Source organism: Lepisma saccharinum, chromosome 1, assembly GCF_977018435.1.
Source record: "Lepisma saccharinum chromosome 1, izLepSacc3.1, whole genome shotgun sequence".
Taxonomy (NCBI): Eukaryota; Metazoa; Arthropoda; class Insecta; order Zygentoma; family Lepismatidae; genus Lepisma; species Lepisma saccharinum.
Window position 1 is genome coordinate 188,581,081 of NC_139229.1, and position 22,246 is coordinate 188,603,326.

General features: G+C 36.0%; 1 protein-coding gene across 13 annotated transcripts in view; it reads left to right on the plus strand.

The window, feature by feature from the left end:
• rg (A kinase anchor protein rugose) overlaps window positions 1-22,246 on the plus strand; it is a 1,179,223-nt gene that overhangs the window by 715,548 nt on the left and 441,429 nt on the right. For 11 of the 13 annotated variants that reach the window (XM_083144766.1, XM_083109920.1, XM_083144770.1 and 8 more), the window contains 6 exons: window positions 761-900; window positions 6,703-6,831; window positions 7,776-7,986; window positions 12,555-12,887; window positions 15,780-15,906; window positions 16,237-16,345. In XM_083144766.1, coding sequence (XP_083000892.1) covers window positions 761-900; window positions 6,703-6,831; window positions 7,776-7,986; window positions 12,555-12,887; window positions 15,780-15,906; window positions 16,237-16,345 — 1,049 coding nt within the window. The remainder of the gene's footprint in view (window positions 1-760; window positions 901-6,702; window positions 6,832-7,775; window positions 7,987-12,554; window positions 12,888-15,779; window positions 15,907-16,236; window positions 16,346-22,246) is intronic. The other 2 variants (XM_083144776.1, XM_083109897.1) reach the window with 2 other exon arrangements.

Consider the following 22,246-nt stretch of genomic DNA (forward strand, 5'->3'; position numbering starts at 1 on the left):
ATTTCACTTGCACATCCTGTGTATAATATTTGATTTTTTCCCTAAATCCATCATTATCACTATTATACTCAAATTTCAGGAGCAACTTTTGTGTAAAGAAATAAATCAATCTCCTTCATTTTGCAGGGTGGCATTTTCCTTGCAGCTATTTACTATTGCATTTGATGCTTTATCGTATTATAGTTTGTTTTTTCCCTCCTCAATCCCATTGCTGCTGGATACTCAACCTATCACACTTTGTAGCAATAGCTGAAATGATGAACACCACATTTCATGCTGCAAAATAAAATTAGAAATCAGTTTAGAATCAATTACCCAGCCAATAGTGGTTGTGTAACACTGTTTTGAGATTGACCTATTTCATGATTTTCAGCATGTAGACACAACATTGCATCTTCTCTCGTCAAACTCTTTTGATTTTTGTGAATGTAATGCTATTGTACAATAAAATACTAAAAGCAGTAGTTATTCAGTTTTAAAATGCCAGGTGTGTATAAAAATATACTTGAGCATGCCTCTGTAGTTGGAACTCTGCCATACTTGTTTTTTTTTTTTTAAATGAATGTAAATCATGAACTTTCTTTTTTGAAAGCTTTATCATACTTTGAATTTCTATTATAGAGCTGGATATTTTGACAAGTATCGCTTCAAATAATGCATGTAAAATGCTTTATATTCGCTGCTGTGTTCTATGTTTATTAGCCTGTATCAGGTTGTGATTTTGTAAATGTTGATAATATTCCTTGGTTTCTTCTTTTAGCCCAGACGAGAGGAATTTGTCACCAGATGTCCCATGATGAAGTCGACGATGGAGAGTACGAAGTGATTGTTGTTGACGAGAACAATTCATCCGTCCTTACAGATAACGATGGACATTCAAGTGGACCCCCATCACTAAAGGTGAATTTGCTGTTAAAATTTCTAAGTTTTTTGCTAATCTGTTTCACTTTCCCCTCAAAAAAAATCTGTTCTAAATTTATGGTGCAGAAGAAACAATTAGACTTGGTGCCATTCTCACAAACTCACATTCAGATGTATGGAAATTAAATGTTTAGTTTAAACATGCCTTGATCTTGTTAACTAGTTTTTTTTAGGTATTGATAAAGAACAAAAAAATTAATTGTAATGTGTATTTTGAAACTGTAAGCATAATTTCTAACTTATACCTTTCCATATGATTATTTTTTTATATTGTTGGTGCCCAGTAACATTCAGATATGTAGTCTTCTCTCCTCTGTGACTGACAAAAGAGTTTCCAGTTGCATCTTCACATGGATGGCCAGCAACTTCTTGTTTCTTGTTGCTTTTGTAATGGGATCACAATGGGAAAGGGAATTAAAATTGATATTCAGAACACTCTCAGAATAGGAATTGTTCATGATTCTCGGTGGATTTTTTAGCAATGATTTGTTATTTCCCAAGAACTGAGGATCAAGATGCGATGTATCTCCTTGTCTTGGTACCAGGGTGTTGGTTCCCAGCATGCCTCCAGTACAAAAGTTGAACATATTACTTTCCTTGATATTATTCTAAGAGAATTACAACACAATATGATACAAAGGAATAACTAGTAGGAACTTGTATCTTTTAAACACTTTGATCATCTGCTGATTATGTAGGCATGTATGCAAGCAGTATTGAATAAAGAGAAAATATATATATCGGTGGTGTTACAGAAAAGGATTAGATATGGTTTTACTTCTTAAACACATATTTCGCATTCAGCTCAGGTGGTCAAACCATATTATTTGCATTATTTGCAACTGGTAAGTATTTAACTTTTCATATTTCTCATTAACTTCCTCTTGCATTTGCCTATTAATGACATTTTTGTTCTTTTATAAGGAAGTGAGTTGTGCTCTACATACTTTTGTTTTTAAAACAAATTTCACATAACTAAATCATTTTGTACTTGTGTACAGTTGCAGTGATGACTAGGGGTCTGTAGCACCCTAGGCTGAAGCATTTGTTGTCCCCTTCCTGCTTTTTAAAAATATTTAGAACAGCATTGTAGAATATTTTCACTCAGTGGCATAAAAGGCAAGCAAAAATTATATAATTTTAGGGAGAAATTTGTTCTTTTTAAATTTCTTTTTATGGGGAGTTCAGGAGCATTCTCTCAAACTTAACAAAAATGCACAAAATATAAACTTTTGTTTCTTAGATGTTGATATAATTATTTTACTTCTCAAGAATTAAAAACCACCAGATATCGCAGTAAAAAATTGATTTTAGAGGGAAAAAGAATAGCATATTTTAATGTGATATCATTTTGCAAAGAAATCATGACAGGCTGACAATTTTTACGCGAGTTCCTTGTTCTTAGCTTTGATTCAGCAAATAATTAAATTAGGCTGTGAAAATCAATTGTATTCATTAGATTAGTTTCAAATTAGTTTCAAAATACAATTTTGTGTGATACAACAATGAGTAGCTGTGTGAAGAGAGATATACTTATAAATTCTTTGTTTGTTTCTCAACTAATTTTCTAACACCTGCTATGAGTTAGCATCTTATGCTTCAGCCTACTTGTTACTATGACACTGCAGTCATGTGTTATGTGGTGCCTCATTTATCTATCCATCCTTTATTCTAATGGATTCCACTGTATATGCTACAACTCACTTCTTGAACCTGTTGTATTGATACATAACTGCCTATGAAATATTAATATTAGCATATATTATAAAATGCTTGACTTTTTGTATATTTGTTTGGTTTGGTACTATATAATAATACTTGTGAGTCATTGTTCAGCTTCTTGTTCAAAGCTTTTATGGCATGTTCATGTCTGGGTGATCGGCTGATGAAAGTGGTGATTGGTTGGATATCTGAACTGTATATACTGTGAGACCCTTTTTCACTTTTAACCATTTTAAACTTCTCTCACTTAATTCACTTGGCCTACCTAGCTGCATATGTCAACCTATGGTCATTCCTTTCATGTAATGAGAATATCCTTATCACATGGTGCAATGAAATCTAGGAAGTGAGCAAGATAAAATAAGTATACGGCAGCTTGTTATTCAAATTGATTGAGAAAAATGAAGGTTATTATCACGTTACAAATTGTAGAAAGATATTGATCGTTTTCCAATGAAAAGGAATTATGAATATGTTGCTGAGTATGAGAAAGGGAGCAGTGCTGCTACAAAAAAAGGCAGGATGGATTTTCACTAAATCTGAGCCGATATTGATGCATTGGTATTGGAAAGAATCAGTTAGAATTTATTCACGATACCAAAAGATACTTTTGCAGAGTTTATATCTGCTGTCTAATTATCCTTTCAAAATTCAAAATGTGAATTTATTTTGAACCAGTCTTATGTGAAACTTCAATGATGTATATTTTTAGATTTCAGAGTAAATCTTTGAATATTTTAGAACTCGATGCATATAATTCCAGTGGAGGGCCTCCCCAATGGTGTAGTGGTAATGTCATCACATTATAATCAAAGGATCTGATGTTCAATATTCGGTGAAGGCACATAGTAATTCAGATCCCACTGTAAACTGTAGGTCCAGTTCCGATTAGCCTAGTTGTGCCCAAAGTCGACTTAAATCAAAAACTCAAACAAACAATTACTATGGAATACTTACACATGAATATTAATCACTCTCTTGAACAACTTTTATTTCTTACAGTTTTCAATCATTGGTATATCAGCATAGATGAGAATCTGTAATAGTATTGGCATTGTTATTGGTATCAGTTCTTAAGTGGTATCGGATGAATAACTTTACCCTCTCCCCAATTACATTTTCCTGGAACTTGCACATCTGAAGAAATTTAAGTTTTCTGTCATCACGACGAAATTCAGTCCTGCATCCAAAATTAAATATTAATTCCCAAACTAGAGTAGATATTTAAATGATAAACTAGTGGGTTAAGACTTTCTTGTGCTTCCAGCTGATATGTTATTGGAACCAGTCTTTAAATGCACTTGACAGTACTGTGTGGTCATGTGCTTGCTTCTCTGTTCCTGTGGCAGTATTCCTGGGTGAAAAGTTAGTTTGGAATTATGTTGGAATGCTACATTACACTCAGTTCTTTATCTTCGAAAATTGTTCCTCCCACCAATCACCTCTTTATTGTTCGTGACTATCATATTTTTTGGACCATGAGACACAATTTTACCTTTGAAAAATACTACCTAATATTTTACTGTTATCATCTGAATGGCCGCCAATGGATGCTGAAGTGAAAGTTAAATTGAAAATGCGAGTGTCATGGTCACACGTAGCCCTGGCCCTGTTGCCATGTTAGGCTCTCCCTTGAATTACAATATTTTATATTTCTGTTATTATTTTATATTTTATACTCTATATTTTTTTATACATTGTTTTATACTTTTCTTTAAATATATATTGTATTAAATGGCAGAAAAGAAGAACATAAACATTTGAAATACTGATCACAATATTAAACACACACACATGGACACAATTTGAGTATGTCACTTGTTGGAATTGTCTGATTCATAACATGAAGGAATCTCTAGCACAAGCGATATCTCTTCCTTTCATCAAGATCTTTTGTCCATCATTGAATTTCCTATATCTAAACTCCATCGTCTGCAGAATTCATAACATGGATCTTTTTTAAGCCTGAATCTACTTTTTTCTGTAACTCAAATCTTACTTTTTCAGCCGTTGGATATTCTCTACTGTCATAAAAACTAAAAACTACTATTTTATGAAGCTCATATTATTCAGTTATATTCTTTTCTCTTTTGTATATTTCCGTGGCGTAAGGAAATTGGCTTCATTTCCTTCCACATTTTATATGGCTTTTTTAATGCTTTGAAGTCTTTTTGCCCACGCATCATGCCTCTAGTCAGCTTTTGAACTTCTTTGAAAATAATGGTATTTGCAATTTTTTGATTATCAGCTAACATTTGGAAAAAACTGTCATATGTACAATAATACTCTTGCTTTTTTTATTGAGGTCATGCCTGTCGATCATTTCCCTCATTGTTGTTTCCATTGTCATCAGCACTTTAAGTGTTGCTCATTGTGTCACTTTACTGAATCACTGACATCAAAAAACAGCATCCATTGGTGTCAAGATGAAGCTACAAATGCAACAATGCCAGCAGACAAGGGGTGAAAAGAGGAGCAGAGGTACGGTTGATCTTGAGGCTCGCATTTTCATACCCTGTGGTATAGGGTAATCTAGTTTCCTCCCTTGTGCAAATGTCCTGTAAGGAATGTTGTATACAGGGCAAGCTGCTCCTCGCACCTTCAGTGCACTTGTTCTGTGCTCAGTTATGAGCAGAGCTAGGAATTTTAGGTGCAAAAATTTGCCAATAAAGGTGCAAAAAAGGTGCTAAAATAGGTGCTAATTTTCAGATGTAAAATTTATTGTGAGCAGTGCATACATATATGATTCAACTTGTCTGGATAAACACAGAGTATTCTCTGGTTTTGAATCGTTTAATATAACTAAGTAAAGAAAATTCTCTGATACATTAGAAAGCGACATAAAGGAAAACATGCTTCTTCTTACTTGCTTAGAATTAGTCATCTAGAAAACTGTTAAAAAATATATTACATTCAAAATTTCAGTTCCTCTGAGTGAGGCTACATCTGCGGTCACTAAGCAGATACTTGTAAGTTGAAAAAGAACGTTCTACGTCAACAGAAACAAGTGGTGCGTATTTTGTTTTCAACCGGTAATCCACATGCTTGTTGGTTGCAACTTCTTGAACATTTGGGCTTTTGGCTAAACTTTGTTCTAACTTCTCTTTCCCGACCCCTTGCAGCTCTCGTTGCACATCCATCAAAACAGCCCACTGTTCTTCCTTTTCAGGACACTGCTCCTCCAGTTTTGTGATTGCAGTAGTAAGGAAAGAGAAGCCATGTACAATTCCTCGAATGTGGGTGGGGTTAAACAGTGCGTGAGTTGTATTTAAAAAAAATGATAGAGATGCAAAATGGGCGAAAAGGTGCAAAAGGTTCTGAGAATGTGAAAAAGGTGAAAAAGATTCTGAGATTGTGTAAAAGGTGCAAAAAGGTGCAACCGAAACACCATGAGTAAGTAGAGTTCAATACATGCTTATTTTGGGGATGAGTCACTTTTTTACCCATTTTCACACAAAAAAATTTAAGGTGCAGCACCTAAAATTCCTAGCTCTGGTTATGAGTATTGGATGTATCGTAAATGTGTACAGTGGTCAACAGTCTTAGATGACAATTCATTGATAAAGTTTTTAGCACTAGAGTAACTTTTCATACAATGTCCCACCTGTACAGAAGAGATTCTCATACAGCGTCACTTTTAAATAAAGTGAAAATGAAATGTAATTGGTTTTCATTGTAATGGTAAGTTACTGGTAGTTGAAATAAAAATATTATGATATATTTTTATTCTTAAGTTTTCGTCTCAAAATTAAGTGTGCATCTTATGTTCCAAAAAATACAGTAAAGCACAAAGTTGTAAATTTTCAGAACTTCATCCAGATGTAGGTTCTGTATTATTATTTTTTTTCTTGCATTTTGATGGACCATGGGGCTGAACATTGAACTGTAAAGTAGATACATGGGCAGTCACATGTAGGTGCTAGATATAAGATTTCCTTGTGATCTCTGGACAATAACATTTTTTTCTTTTACTAATCTAAGAATCTTACATCGGTCTATGTTGTTTCCTTTGTTCTTGTATATGCCTTCTAACATATAAAACTTTTAATAACACTGTAGGGTAGTACAAGGTCCAGAGCTTCGTCCCATGCTTCCTCCTTAGCTCATACTTACGATGTAGACACTCAGGACGGAGTCAGGTTCAGTCGGCCAGCCATGCGTCCTGAAATACTTTCCCATCAAACAAAGGTAAAAGAGCTCAGTGATGCTGTTTGTCCAGGTGCCATTGTGCTTTTTACCCCTTTGGTTGTTGACTTTTACTAATTTGCTGCATTTGTCTTATATGTTCTGTACCATGTTTCATTGTTATGACTGTTAAAATTATGTTTATGAGTAAGTTACTTGAACAACATTTTAAGTTATCTGGTAATAAATGCTCAATAAGTGGAAAAAGTGTAAGTTTTTTTTGTGCATGTGTGTTTCATTTCCTTTTTTAATTTATTGAGCTCAAGTTTTCCTTGAAGATACTCTTTAAAATTATCTTTATTTTGTAACAATAGTAATTCAACAATTATGGTGTATTTCTGTGATGTCTCCTTTCTCCATACTCACATGAATGTTGTCGCATCAATAGAAAAGTCTAGAAGAGGGAGATTTCATAGCAAGGACATCCTGATTTCTATGTAATTGTTTGTGTAAATGTATTCTAATTTTATGTCAAATATTATTCACTGTGTGTATTTGTTATTTAGTGCAATCAATTTTCTCAATGTAATATACCTGTCAGATCAAATGGATGTGGAATTTCTAAAAGTGTTAGGAGTTAGCTTAAAGATGATTCATTGCAAATTCTAATGTAAGTGATGCATTTTATTCATAACTTTCATCTTGTAAAGCAATAGAGATTAATTTATTTTACATAATATGTGCGTGAATATAAGGAGAAAGAGTTTGTGATGAATGAAAACTTTGTTCTTAATCAGTGGCATGGAAAAGCACTGAATCTTAGATCCATACAATAATATAAATAGCACTCTAACATCAGGAAATAAAACAGCTTTTGAAATAGAATTATAAATATTATAAAGCTTGAGCTATTTCTTTTCACTTATGCATTTTTTTTTTGTACTTTCATGGTTTTCCTGTAGGAGGTAATCATTTAATAATCTTTACAAATCATTTGAATATTTCAGAGCATAGATTCTGTTGAAGAGGTTAATGCAATCAACCTTAGTGCTACAGAAAATAGCTTAGATATCCAGTCTACAAATGATACATTAGAAGACGAAGGAACAGTTGTTACCAATGATGAGAGTTGGACAGATGTCAACCTGAATGAGGAAGGAGAATCTGTCATGAACAAAGAGGAACATCGGAATGTCCATAATATCACCCACAGCAGAGGTATGGTATTAAGACAATAATTGAAATAATTTTCATTAAATATGAAAGCATACGGGAACTTCATTGAAATAGTATATTTTTTGTATTCTTTCAATCTTGGTAAGTTTACATTCATTCTTAGTCAGCTTTGCTGTTGGTGGGAATGGTAGATAAAAATCATGATTTTTATTTTAAAAAATCATTTTTGATGTTTTTTTTATTTAAATCAGATTTTTTATTTAAATCGGTTTTTTATAATTTAAAAAACACACTTAAAATTGCTTGTATGTTTTCTGGCACCATACATATTGATATATGATTTTTATAGAAAGGCTTTTTCTAGTAAACGGCCCTGTAAAATATTTGAACAGTTTGATTAAAGTAATTAAAGAATGCATGTAAATATACATTTTTCTGTTTCTAATACTGTACATATGAACCTACTATGGAAATGTTTGTTGAGTGTGTTAGTGAAGCTATAATATTTTCAGTACGTTTTCTTCTAATGAAAATAAAGCATTCTGGATGTACTGTATAATTGTAACTTAAAATATTTTTATAGTCTTTGTAGCTGAATTTGCGCAATTTTTTAATGATATTTTACAAAATATCAGCTGCCATGTTTATTTATAGTTTAATGGTAATGACACTATTTACAATTTAACATGATTGGTATTATATTTATTTTTCTACACAAAATGTTTGCTATTTTTTCCCATAAAAATTACTGAAGTTTATTTCAAGAGAAATTTACATGTGTTTACACTTTACATATTACATTTCCTTTCATATGAGCTTCACACTATCAGTACATATATATTGTTTCCTTTCTTTTTCTTTCTTAGAGCATAATAAATGATTACAATGATGTCTACAAAATCATTATGTACATTATTCTATAAATCACCTGATTTAAATCAATCCACCTTGGTTAATAATTTGAATTGTTTAATATTTGTGAACTTGTACAGAGGTTGATTCATTTATATTGAGCCGAATTCAATGTTCGACTGTACCGCGCATGCACAACACATCGCCGTGAGATTGCCCCGAGGCAAGCAACAGTATCTTGTTAGTCACGCGGTAGAACAGTGTCGTCGAGCGTAGTCTGATGCTGCCGAAACTGAACAGATTCTGGGAGGGGTACATTGTTGCCCTTTCAGATGGTAAGTTCACAGTGTCGTGCATCGTAGAAATGTGTAATGTGCGTAATTTTCATGTAGGCCGTGCCACTGTGATTCGTATTATACGGAAATATGCGGCACAGAGTCCTGGGTGCACCACACTGACGCGAGCAGCTAGAAACTGGCCTCCCGTGAAGAGGATCCCGCCGATATTGTGTGTTGTTCAATGTATGGCGACCTCCGAATATCCCCACACACAGCGTGCGATGGCCAGCAAATGCCGCACATCGCAGACGACAACCAACCGCGCCATTCACGGGTATTTACGCCTCAAGGTCGTTCACAAGAGCAGTGTGCACGCCCTGAAACTGTGACATGTGGCTGAGCGAAAAGGTCCAGATGCCAGTCCAATGGACTATTGTGTTTTCGGACTCCTCAAGTGACGCCTGTCCCATTGTCGTGTCCGCACCGTCTCTGGCCTGTGGAAAAGCTATAACGAGGAGTGGGATGCAATACCCATGGTCCAGCTACAACGCAGTCTCCTGCAATGGAAACTCCGATGCTGGGCAATAGTCAGTGGTGGTGGCCTGCAGATCGAACACAACCGGTGGTGGAAACACTGCATTTCCTAGGTAGGTGGCACATTCGAATTCGGCTCAATATAAATGAATCAACCTCTGTAGCTGTAGCATGCTGAAAATTACATACTTCAGAAGCAAGATGCTGAATTAGAGTTTTTCCTTTTGTAGCCAAAGTACAATGTAAACAGATGTACAAATATTTCAAAAGCTGAATTTTTATTATGTCTCATCTGAATGAAGGTACGTCACTCACAAAAACAACCAGTGACTGACAGTCTCAAAGCAATTTAAACATTTTGAAAGTTATTTTGTTCACTCATTTTTTTCTTAACTAATATGCTTTTCACCAATTTAGCAGGCGTGCAGTTTTTGCAGTTTTATATCAATGATTGGACATTAGGGTACAGTGAAAATACACTTTTGTTGATGTTCGATGATGGATATCACTGAAAATATGCCTTTTTCACTCCCTTAAAAAACACAAAAAAATCTCAACTCGATTAGTCCACTCCTTCAGTCTTCACGTTCCATTTGAAATTTTCATGGGCCAACTGGTAGACAACCTGCACAAGAGCATGAGATATACTGTTTTTCAGCAATTGTATGCATAGTCAGATGGTGTTGACAGTTTCAAGGTATCAATTGCCACCTCTGTCATCAATTTTTGAACATAAATTAATATTTCTACCTAATAAATGGCTGTTAATAAATGTGACATTATTATCACTAGCAATGGCAAAGAGGAGAAACTGTTTCCATAATTGAGAATTTGCTTAATAGACAACTCTAATGGGTAATTTAAGTCTAGTATCATCTTCTCTCTTCAATAAGCTTACAGTAAGCAGTATCGTTTGCATAGTTGCTCATTGTTTCAGTTAAAAAAAAAAAAAGTAAAATGTCCCATGGTCACTGTACCATACCATGACTGCACATAGAGGGATGTGCTTGTTGGCCCCCACATAATCACAATCTTGGCCATTTTTTGCAGGTGATGTGATCAGCACCATGCTGCTGCTGCTGCTGCTTTTGCCAGCCTCCCCTGCAAAGTTTCCCCCCCTCCATGTGCTTATTAGTAGAGGCTTGGTGAACCCCAGAGCTGTTTTATGAAGGGACAAGGTCAGAAATTGAACCTGGGTCTCCCATGCAACAGTCAGATGCCCTGGACCTCCACCACTGCTCCCACAGTTTCAGTACTGACTTCTTAATGCTGTTCATCAGATATCAAATATGACAGTAATATGACTTGTGGTTTTCTGGTGAAGATAAAGAGATCCTCTCAGGGTATCGATCAGGCCTGTTACAGACACACCTATGAGCTTTCAAGAGCTGACATCACTCTCCTCTCAAGTGAACTGACCTGGTTGTTATCTTAAAAAAATCTCTTCATAAGGCAATAATATTCATAATAGAGATGGTCCGAAATTTTTATGAAATTTTGGCCTTGTACTGATAAAGTACCAATATAAAATTTACCGATATCAATAACCAATATTCTACCAATGCGATATAAAATTCTAAATGGTCCGTGAAGAACTTAAATGGTTCATTGATTTCCTTAATAAATGTATGTTACAAGATGACTGCCATGCAAAAGAAGCTGCATATTTTAACAGTTGCTTTAAAAAAAAAAGTATGGAATGGAGATCATATATTTATATCCATAAAATTATAACAAAATGGCAGAATATTGCACTATGATATAAGATATTTATAGATATATTGGATCAGTAAAATTATCGGTAATTTTACCAATAAACTGATACACCGATATGCCTATATCAACCAATACTGATAGAGTACCGTTTAATCTGTCCCATTCCTAATTCATAAAAAAACAAATGTGTTCAATTTTAAGAAGCTGCGAAGCATAGCCAAGGGTGGTTTATTTCAGTTGCTCAGATTTCACTTTAAATTGTCGACTCCTGACTAGCTTTTCTGTGCGTAAAATGAACTTCTTGCTTTCTTCAGACAAATTTTGCATTCATTTCTACATGTTTACATGTGACATTTTAAAGTCAATTGCGAAGAAGATAGCAGCATTTGGTGCAACAAATGTTGATTCCTTCACCCTTTCTGGACGAGCCTGAAGATACAGAATTTTTTCCAAGATACATTTTTTTTTTTGCTATTTTTTGAAAAATCATAGAAAATATGTTGCTTACTATGTTGTTAATTTAACATTTTTTTCTAAAATCTACAAGTTCTCTTTTCACAGATATATAATATGTTACATTTTACATAAATTTTCTCACATATGTGAATTTTTCCTGCATCAATTTTTTGAAAGTAAAATAAAAATTAACATTGCAATAAATTTACTGATAACATATTTTCCATACATAATACAGAAATGATTAATAAAAATAACCATAAAACTACTTCTTGGGTTTGAAATCATCACTAAATGTGAAATTTAAAGCAGAATTCTCATAAAAAAAAATTTACACAATGTGCATATAAGTTATTCAGTGTTACTTTCAAGAGTGTAAACAAAAGCGCCACGTAATTCGACAAGAGTTCAAGTAAAATTCAGAAACGAAGAAAACATGTCATCTAGCAGTTGGAATTTGGAAGAGGTGGTTACAACACATGCACACAAGAGACCCAGTCTGATTCCCGTTGTTCATGCACAATAGAATTTTATAGGGAATGGCGGGCTATATGCCCATTGCCGTCTTATAAGACAGAAACTGTAAGATGGGCTATGCCGGTTGCTCGTCCGGAAAGGGTTAACAAAAGTGAATAAACTTTCTTCTTCCTTCTGAAAATCATTGCCTACTTTTTTTAAAATAAATTTAAACCACAAATGTGAATGAACAGTTCTAAATTAAAGTCTCCATGTAAGACATGATTATTTATACAGTATTTTGTCTTCTCTTTTAAGTTTCTGCAGCTCACGAATCAGAACTTCAGGGAGTAGAACGTGGCGAGAAGCCACAAGCAGAAATCTCAGTTGTAAGAGTTCAGCATACTCCTGACAGCTTACCTCATCCTCCAGCCCAGGCCCGCCCAGACGAACTTCCCATCAAGTCGCTTGTAAACACAGACAACCTGCCCATCCCTACTCCATCGCGAGAGGCCAGCCTCACGCAGAAGCTCGAAATGGCCCTTGGATCTGTGTGCCCCTTGCTCCGTGAAATCATGGTTGATTTTGCACCGTTTCTTTCGAAGACACTCATTGGATCTCACGGTCAAGAGTTACTGATGGAAGGAAAAGGTGAGTTGAAATTCAAATTAAGTTCATTGCAATAGCATTTTAAAAACACTACAGGTGCTAACGAAGGCAGTTTTGTTATAAACTAAAAACACTTTACACGTTACATTTCTACCCTTCCGGCTAAAGAAGACTGATACAGTGCCCTGCAAAAGTTTATCAACATCGCATTTTTCTGCGATAACTTTTTCAAACTCCATAGATTAAAGTGAAATTTTTATATGTTGGGCAGCAAGATAGGTGCATCCATATGAACAGGTGGTAGATCAGTTTGAACTATTTACAAAATTATAAAGAATCTTTATTCGATTTTTTCAACCTTGCAAAAGAATGACCCTTTCATTCTCATCACCATAATGCATAAATGCTTTGAGGAACAATCACCAAACTAGTCTCCGGCATCAACACACCCTAGTACTTGGTTTCAAAACCCTTAACATCAATCACAGCCTGGCACCTGCATAGCATGGAGTCAATCAATGTGTCGATCACTGACTGAGGAATTTTGACCCATTCCTCCTCCTCATTGGCATTGTTGGCTGTCTTGTGCTTTAGGCTCATCCCACATGTGCTCGATGCCATTGAAGTCCGGAATCTGGCTTGGCCACTAGTCATGTAATGATGGTCGATCCACTCCTGGGTGACGTTTCAAAGAGTAAGTACTTGATCTGATTCGTCCACTGGCTCCATGTTCATGTCAGGTGCTCCTTTGACCACTTCAGTCTGGCCATCCTGTTCTGAAGGAGATCGGTCAATTTTTCACAGGCCGATATCCAAAAGTATCCTCGTCCTCAGCCACCTCTTCACAGTGTTCGCAGAGCGTGGTTGCTCCTGGTGCCATTATTACCAGCGTAATGTCCCTGGAAGATGAATGGGGATTGGCACAGGCAGGATGCAAAATGCTCCGATCGTAGAGGGAAATCGGTCACTCGTGGCTCCTTAGGTTTCAACATCTTGACAACGCCTCCCTGTACCTGGCTCGAATGTAGTACTCTGCAGATGGCCGATCTTGAGATGCCAAAAAGCCTCCCGAGCTGAAGAGAGAACGATGAACAAACCCTCAGCGAGTAATAGACTCTATGCCACGCAGGTGCCAGGTTATGATCAATGCGAAAGGCTTTGAAACCAATGTACTATGGTGTGCTGATAACAATAACTTGTTTGGTGAGTGTTGCTCAAAGCTCATGTATTATGGTGATAAGAATAAAGGGGTCATTTTTTGCCAGGTTGAAAAAATCAAATTAAGATTTTTAATAATTTTGTAAATAGTCTGAAATGATCTACCACCTGTTGATACGGATGCTTCCCAACATATAAAAATTCACTTTAATCTATGAAGTTTGAAAAATGTTATTGCAGAAAAACGTGATGTTGATAAATTTTGCACGGCACTGTATAGGGTAGAAATGTAATGTGTAGTGCTTTTAGTTTGTAATAAAACTGTCTTGGTCGGCACCTGTAGTGTTTTTAATGTGGAAACAAGGCTTAATAGTGTTACCAATATGAATTATTCCACTTTCTGCTATTGAGGGTTATGTTGGTGAACACAGCTGTTGATTTATTGGTTTGATTTGATTTGATTTAGTTTATTTTACTTCGCATTTTGTGCCTCTTGGCTAATTTGCGAAGATGAGGATGAGTGATGAAATGAGGAAATTGATGAATGGACATTCACAAACAACCAAGCCCAACCGGGATTCGAACCCGGGACCCTTGGCATCGCAGCGCGATGTGCTAACCACTCGGCCACAGGGTCGGGCTTGATTTATTGGGACACTCTTCTAACATACAAGGGTAAACCTGAATGATTAGCATGCCTCAATTGTTGATGCAGAACAGAGGATTAGTTGCAGTTGATACACTTGTAAATTCATTTAGAGGCAGCATGCTATCTTCTGGACACTACCTGTACCTTTGATCTAATATGAAGGCCATGGTTTACCATTATAACTGTAGGTCCAGTTCCAATTAGCCTCTAAGAATAAAGCAGACATAGAACAAAATTTGAAGTTTTGATGAAAGTGAGACATCACAATGGGAGTAGGGATCAAAATGGTCAGTCGACCCCTTCCCCAATGGAAATTGTCATCATTCATTTCAAATTAGAAAGATAACAAAGAACTTAGTATTTTGATAATCATTAAGAGAAGTAAAGTTCAGTTAATTAATATCCCAGCAAAAGAATGAAAGGAAAAATTAATTAGCTTGAAAATTTTAGTGCAAAATGCTGGAGCTATTTCAGAACTAAGAAGTTTGCATATTCTGTCACTTAATCTACAGAAATAAATGGCTCTATGAATTTTCAAAATTCCATAAATGAAAATTTTTATTTGAGAGGCCACACAGTGTGTAAACTTCATGAGTAGAATTTCCCCTGAAATTTCAAATGTTTTCCTTGAAGGAGGTATTGGTATAAAATGTGAAAAAATCAAGGAAAACAGTTGTGCCTTATATGTATCTGGTGTATCAAGTACAATATCTCCAAGATGTAATAGTATGAAGACAACAGTTTCCTGTTATTAGGGTATAATAATGTTATTTATCAGTAATAATAAAAATAATAAGTGTTATTTATTAGAACAGCTTGACCTTTGTACGAAAATTCTTGTGCTCATTTTTAATCATGTTCAGTAACTGCTACCATTTCATACAACAATCACCTTTCTGTCCATTCAATGCCAGCATTGAATTTTGGACTTGACCCAAGATCAACCCTCTTCAACAGCTGGATTCTCACATTGTCTTTTTCAAGGAAGCCTGTATTTTTGAAGTGACACGTCATCAGTCGTCGTTTGTTTTAGTTTAATATATGTGTTTTTGTTAGCTTATTCTGTAAAGTCTCAAAGTGGCATGAATTATTTTTGTAATGTTTCCATTTTATATTATTATTTGCAGGTTTAACAACGTTCAAGAATAGCAACTCAGTTGTTGAGCTCGTCATGTTGCTGTGTTCTCAAGAGTGGCAAAACTCTCTCCAGAAACATGCAGGATTGGCATTTATTGAGCTTATTAATGAAGGAAGGTAAGTGGGTATCTTGTGTACAGTCTATTTTTATCCCCATAAATACAGGGAGAACAAGATTATTGAAAAGCTTAAATCTTTCTCTTGTTTTTTTTTTTCATTTCTGTCACTATACTGTTCACAAAAAATAGAGAGAGAGAGAAAAAAAGAAGCTGCATCAGTTGTGTTCTTAAATTGATGGTATGAAGTAGTTTAATATAATTGTATAGACCTTTTACTAGAAAGATGAATAGAACATTTCCTGTGTCAATTTTTCCTTAATGGTTATAATTTATATGCCTTGCCTTTTGTGAACAAATAAGAAATAATTTTTATTGGTTTTTCTTCCAGGTTGCTTTCTCATGCAATGAAAGACCACATTGTCAGAGTGGCCAATGAGGCAGAATTTATTCTAAATAGAATGAGAGCAGATGATGTGCTGAAACATGCTGACTTTGAGGTAAGCTGCACGTTATTATAGTAGTTTTTTTTCTGAAGAATGAGGAGTATTTTGGTTTTGTTTATTCTGTGATTTCCCAACTGAATTTTTGTCTTTTTCTCTCATATCAATCATGTCCTAACCTTATTCTCTGTTGATGTTGAGATGCTAGAAGACTTTCTTTCCCTGCTCGCTGTCTGTTTGTTTTAGAACTGTTTCTTTACTGCCATTTGGGGTTTAAGGAGTTACCCTTTCTCAAGAGACCCAAATTCCAACCTCAGTTCCACATAGTACACCCTGGACTGCATTTTGCAGACTACCGAGGCTCTGGCATCTGGACTCACAGCCAGTATAATCATGTGCGGGGCTCATATTGTTTCATCTCTGTATGTTTCTGATAGCCTCTTCATCCATTTCATCTTAACACCACTCATTTTCATCTTCCCGGTTAGCCAACAGTGGCAGAAAAGGGAAGTAATATTAACTTAATCAATCAGTCATTTACTGCCATATAATATTGTAGCATTTACAAGACAACACATACTCTATATACACCTTATTTTAGACCAAATTTTCTGACCAACCTGGTTACTTTTCTTGAAGGATCCAAAGCACTTCTTATGAAGATATTAAGTTTAAAATGCATTTAATCTACTTTTAAACCATTTTTATCCCAACGTAGTGTCTTGGTAAGAGTGCCCTGGGATATCCTGAGGAGGGATCGAGATGGATTCGAAACGTGTACTGAAGTAAGGTTTTTGCTTTCTGTGTTATTTATGTTCATGACACTAATTCTGCTACAATTCACTTATTTGTAAATAATAAGAATAAATATCCATGTTAGGGCATCCCCGATGGTGCAGTGGTAACGTCGTTGCCTTGTAATCAAGGGGTCCCAGGTTTGATACTCGGTGGAGGCATATAGTGTTTCGGATCTTACTTTTAAATTGTAGGTCCAGTCCCGATTAGCCTTACTGTGCATAAAGTGGCCTTAAGAGTGGCCTGGAGGTTGGCATGAAAGTAGTTTCCTGGCCCGATGCGATACAGAGACACCTAGCGACATATCAGACTATTAGGAATTATTTTCGGCTGTCCTAAGCCAGAGGCCAGAGAACCTTCCTCCCTTCACCACCCCCTCCCCTCCGCATGACTCCCGCAGTGAGTTTCCAGGAAAAGGACACCCACCTGTTTCTTTTCATTCTGGTTTCGGAGGCTAAAATTTCTCCACTGGCAATGCAGTTCGCATTTCACTGCTTGCTGGCTGACTCTTGCATGGAGCGAGATAATGATAATCGTTTGAGTATCTTGAGTTTCTGTTTTAAGTCTACTTTATACACAGATAGACTAATCGGGACTGGATCTATATTTATAGTGGGATTGAACTAACTATTAGGCGTCCACCGGATACCAAACTCGGGACATTTTATATTACAAGGGTTACCTTTACCATTATGCTATAGGGGATGCAAAATATATCTGAAACTAAGAAGAAATTCTGAATGGAATGTAGAACGTAGGAGGCACCGTTCACATTGAAGGGGAAGACGCCAGGAAATTCTCCCTCCACTTTCCTAACCTATACATCTCTAATTTGATTCTCACCGAAAGCAAGAATTTTATCCAATATTTTATATCACTTTTGTTATTGTTAATGAAGAATTCGAAGTAATAAATTGTCTTTAAATCTCAAGTTAGAAAGTCAGCAAAAATTATGTTTTTGTACTAAATTTTACATTAATTGAAGATTTGCAAAGAAACAGTAAACCTTTTTGTTGGTTGATTGATTTAGTGTTTTAAGTCCACTTTATACACAGTAAAGCTAAGCAGGACTGGACCTACAGTTTAAAGTTGAATCCGAACCACTATGTGCCTCCACTGGGTATCGAACCTGGAACCCCTTGATTACAAGGCGACGACGCTACCACTGCACCATCGGGGAGGCCAGTGTAAACCTTTTCGTAATCGTTCCACTCGAAAAACAGATGTTTCTGTAAGAGCCACATCAAGTTTGTTTGGAAGTAGTGATGTTCTATGACACACACACACACACAGGTCCCATGGCCGTAGGCAGGAAAAAATTTCGGGAGGGTTCATTCAAAATTGTTCCCATGGGCATCACCAGAAATTTGAATAATATAAATAATAACAATAATTGTACTAATAATTAAAATTTCATAATAATGAAACAATTTTATTCCATATTAATAATACTACTAATAATTATTATTATATTATTGTTATATCTTTGAGGGGGCTTACTCAATCCAGAAGATGAGTGAATATCCAGCACAATTTTTTTTCATTTTTTTTTCAATTTTTTTTCATACAGTGTGTACTGAAATGCACAATTATTATACTTCGTCATTAAACTCTAGATACCTTCAAGAAAGAGCTTTAAAAGTTAGATTGAAATTTTAGTCATAAAGTTTTTGCTGTTTCACTTTAAAATTAAATGTTCGGAATTTTGAAAAGTGTGGAACAAGTTATTCCTTTTAAAAACTTAGCCTGGTGCATGGATTGTAACCTCAATCGCGAACGTAATCCGCTACGAAACTGGAGATCTTAGGTTTGAACTCCTATCTAGGGGGATTTTCGACAGGGAACTTAAAAGCTGGAAAGGAAATTTTGGGACAATCATAAGGGAATCTTCAGTTTATATTCCTTGTGACGCAGGAACAACACTGGAAAGATAACAGCAGAAGTGATAATGTAGGTGTCGTGGGTGGGCTACGATTTTGAGAATAAATCCTGTTTCACTCAAGTTTCAGAATTCCAAATTTATGAAAATTCTAGCTCGATCGCTTCAACATTGTCTCCTTGTATTTTTGTGATGCTTCGAAGAAAAAAAAATTGAAAATTTGTTACAGATTTTGGTTTCTGAACTTCCATTAATCCAACATGTCGGAAGTTTCGGGGGGGTTTGAACCCTAGAAACCCCCCCTCTAAATATGGCCATGACAGGTCCTATAGACCAGCAATGTCAAACTCAATTTGTGAGTAGGGCTGCATAACCATAATGTCAAAACTATCCGGGCCGCACATCTAGAACTCCAACACCTTAAAATCCAGAACTAAGTGGTTCGACCCAATGGGGCCGAGGGGGGGGGGGGATTCCAGTGATTATTATTGCAGCATCGATATGTAAATTATATAGACCTCCCCCCATATTTTTTCATGGTTATATTATTTTACATGTTAGTTTCGAGTATAAATTGGTTACTGTAACTGTTTGTTTGCAATTATAGTTTCGTTTCGTACAGATTTCACTGTTTTTTTTAACAAGCTTCTCAAAAGTGTGCAATAAGTTTCTTGTTAGCATGAAACTCTTAATGCAGACAACAAATGTTTTGTCAGTCATTCTTGATCATTCGGCTGTTTCATTAATCTTCATTATGGAAAACAACTTTTCACCAAGGCAAGTGCAACCAAAATTAATAAAATTTCTACAGCAAAATAGCTTATTCGAGGATACTGCTATGGGAGATATAAGAAAAATCAAGGATAGCCCACCTCGCGATATGTATTTTTCAGTACGAGTTGCACTGCAATTATATAAGTTCCATTCGAAGTCAGGACTTGCATACGCATCATCAAAAGAAAAGGGAGCAGAGCAAAACAAGATTATTGCCCTTCGCACCCTCTGAAGTCTTGAAACCTGTTTCCAACTTCATCACGTAGTATTTTTACTGTGGACAAATATTCCTGTCATTCCTGGTATTCCTGAGAAGTTGGGAAGGACAAATTATAACTTTATTAAAAAGTTTTAATATAACGGAAGACTGTAACTTTGCAAAATGGCCTCCACTTCCTTCAAAATATCAACTCTTGTGTCACGGGGAGGAATCATTCAAGTAGTTTTACTGTCATATCGAGATAAGAATTGCATCCACGAATGAATGGAGCTAACCGAGCTAGCTCACAGACTTCCGTAATTTTGCACATTGTGAGCGAGAAGGCAACAACACGAACAATTTTCGCTTTCAATTGGTCGTTGACTAAGTCATAAATCCTCTCCTCAACTGTGTTTCTGATTTTTTATTAGCGTTGCTTTTCTGCCACATTTGGCCAATGGCGACGATGAGGATGAGTAATGATATGATGAAATTGATGAAGGGACACATACAAAGAAAACCCATGCTCAGGCCAGGATTCAGGCCCCCAACCTCTGGGGTCGCAACGGGTTGTGCTAACCACTCCGACACAGATTATGGCAAATTTATTTCGTGATAAAGAAATACTTCTGAATGAATTTACTTTATCAGGGTACAAAATTTCTACGCTTTTTAGTATTCAATTCACAACAAAAGTAAGCATTTCACTTCAAAAATCTACATTCCTCTTCTATAGTCCTTTTCTTACTCCTGCGAAGTTTGGGCAGCGATATGGTTCTCTGAAACTTTTACAGAAACTTTTCTTCCAGGTAAATCCTTGAAAATCAAGAAACAGACTCATAGGCGACAGAAAGTATGCACGCTGCCCTCCCCCCGCTGGCAAGATATTTTCGTACTTCAGAAGTAACCTGTCAATCAGCTTGCTTAGTGGACACAACACCTAGTCTATAATGGAATGTATACCTGTGTAGGGAAAATTGGTCAATGTGTTGAAGTTTGGATGAGTCTGGTCTTGTATCACGAGAAAAGAGAAAACGGGATAACTACAAATGTATAGATAATTTCAAGCAAGCAGTGTTAAGTGGGGCCAAGGCGGGCCGCGAGTTTGACTGGCCGAAATGTCAGGAGAAAAGTTGTTACGCTTCATCCACGAGACACGAACCTGCGTGCGTCCCGTAGCTGGAGCCCAAAGCATGAAGCCTTAGACAGTGCGGTCACGATGCTAGACAGTGCGGTCACGATGCAGAACAGCATCTAATGGCGAAAAAGTGGGGTACACCTGAAGATGAGTTTTTGTTTCCTAATTTTGATTTGGCAAAGGGAGCTCTCTCACAGCACCAAGCGCCTTCAACCCTATGCCAGTCGTTTGAGTATCTTGAGTTTGAGTTTCTGTAAGTCTACTTTATGTATAGATAGGCTAACCGGGACTGGACCCACATTTATAGTGGGATAAAACTATTGGGCGTCCACCAGGTACCAAACTCGGGACCTTTTGACATTATGAGGATCATCTTTACCATTACGCTATAGGGGAGGCAAAATATATCCGAAACTAAGAAGACATTTTGAATGGACATGTAGAATGTAGGAGGCAGGGTTCGCGCTGAAGAGGAAGAAGACAGGGAATTCTCCCTCCCCTTTCCTAACCTGTACATCTCTAATGTAATTCTCAACCAAGCCAAGAATCTTGTCCTTCTACATTTTATGTCGCTTTTGTTATTGTTAATGAAGAATTCAAAGTAATAATTTGTCTTTAAATCTCAAGTTAGCAAGTCAGCCAAAATTATGTTTTTATACTAAATTTTACATTAATTGAAGATTTGCAAAGAAACAGTAGACCTTTTCATGATCCTTCCACTCCAAAAACAAATGTTTTGTAAGAGTCACATCAAGTGTATGATTGGAAGTAGTGAAGTTCTAGGAACCACATACATATATGTAAGCAACAACAATAGTAGGCTATTGGAATTTGGAGAGGATGTGATTTGTGAGCGGAACAAGCATGGGAATTTAACGAAGTTTCTTTGTGAATCATCAATTATGTGTGTGTGTGTACACGTATTTCCTATCTGCACCGTTGACTCACAAAGTACTACATGTGAGGTAAAACTATCGAAATGTAAAAAGAGGAAGCGCTACCACCCTCCCCGCCTTTTCTACATTTTACTCAAATCGAACACGAGGCACGTATCTAGATATATATATATTTCGGAGGGGCGTCCTAACGTAATGTCTCAAAATAATAATATTAATAATGTTAAATTAAAATAAGTATAATTATATTAAATTAATTAATATATTTTTATTACAT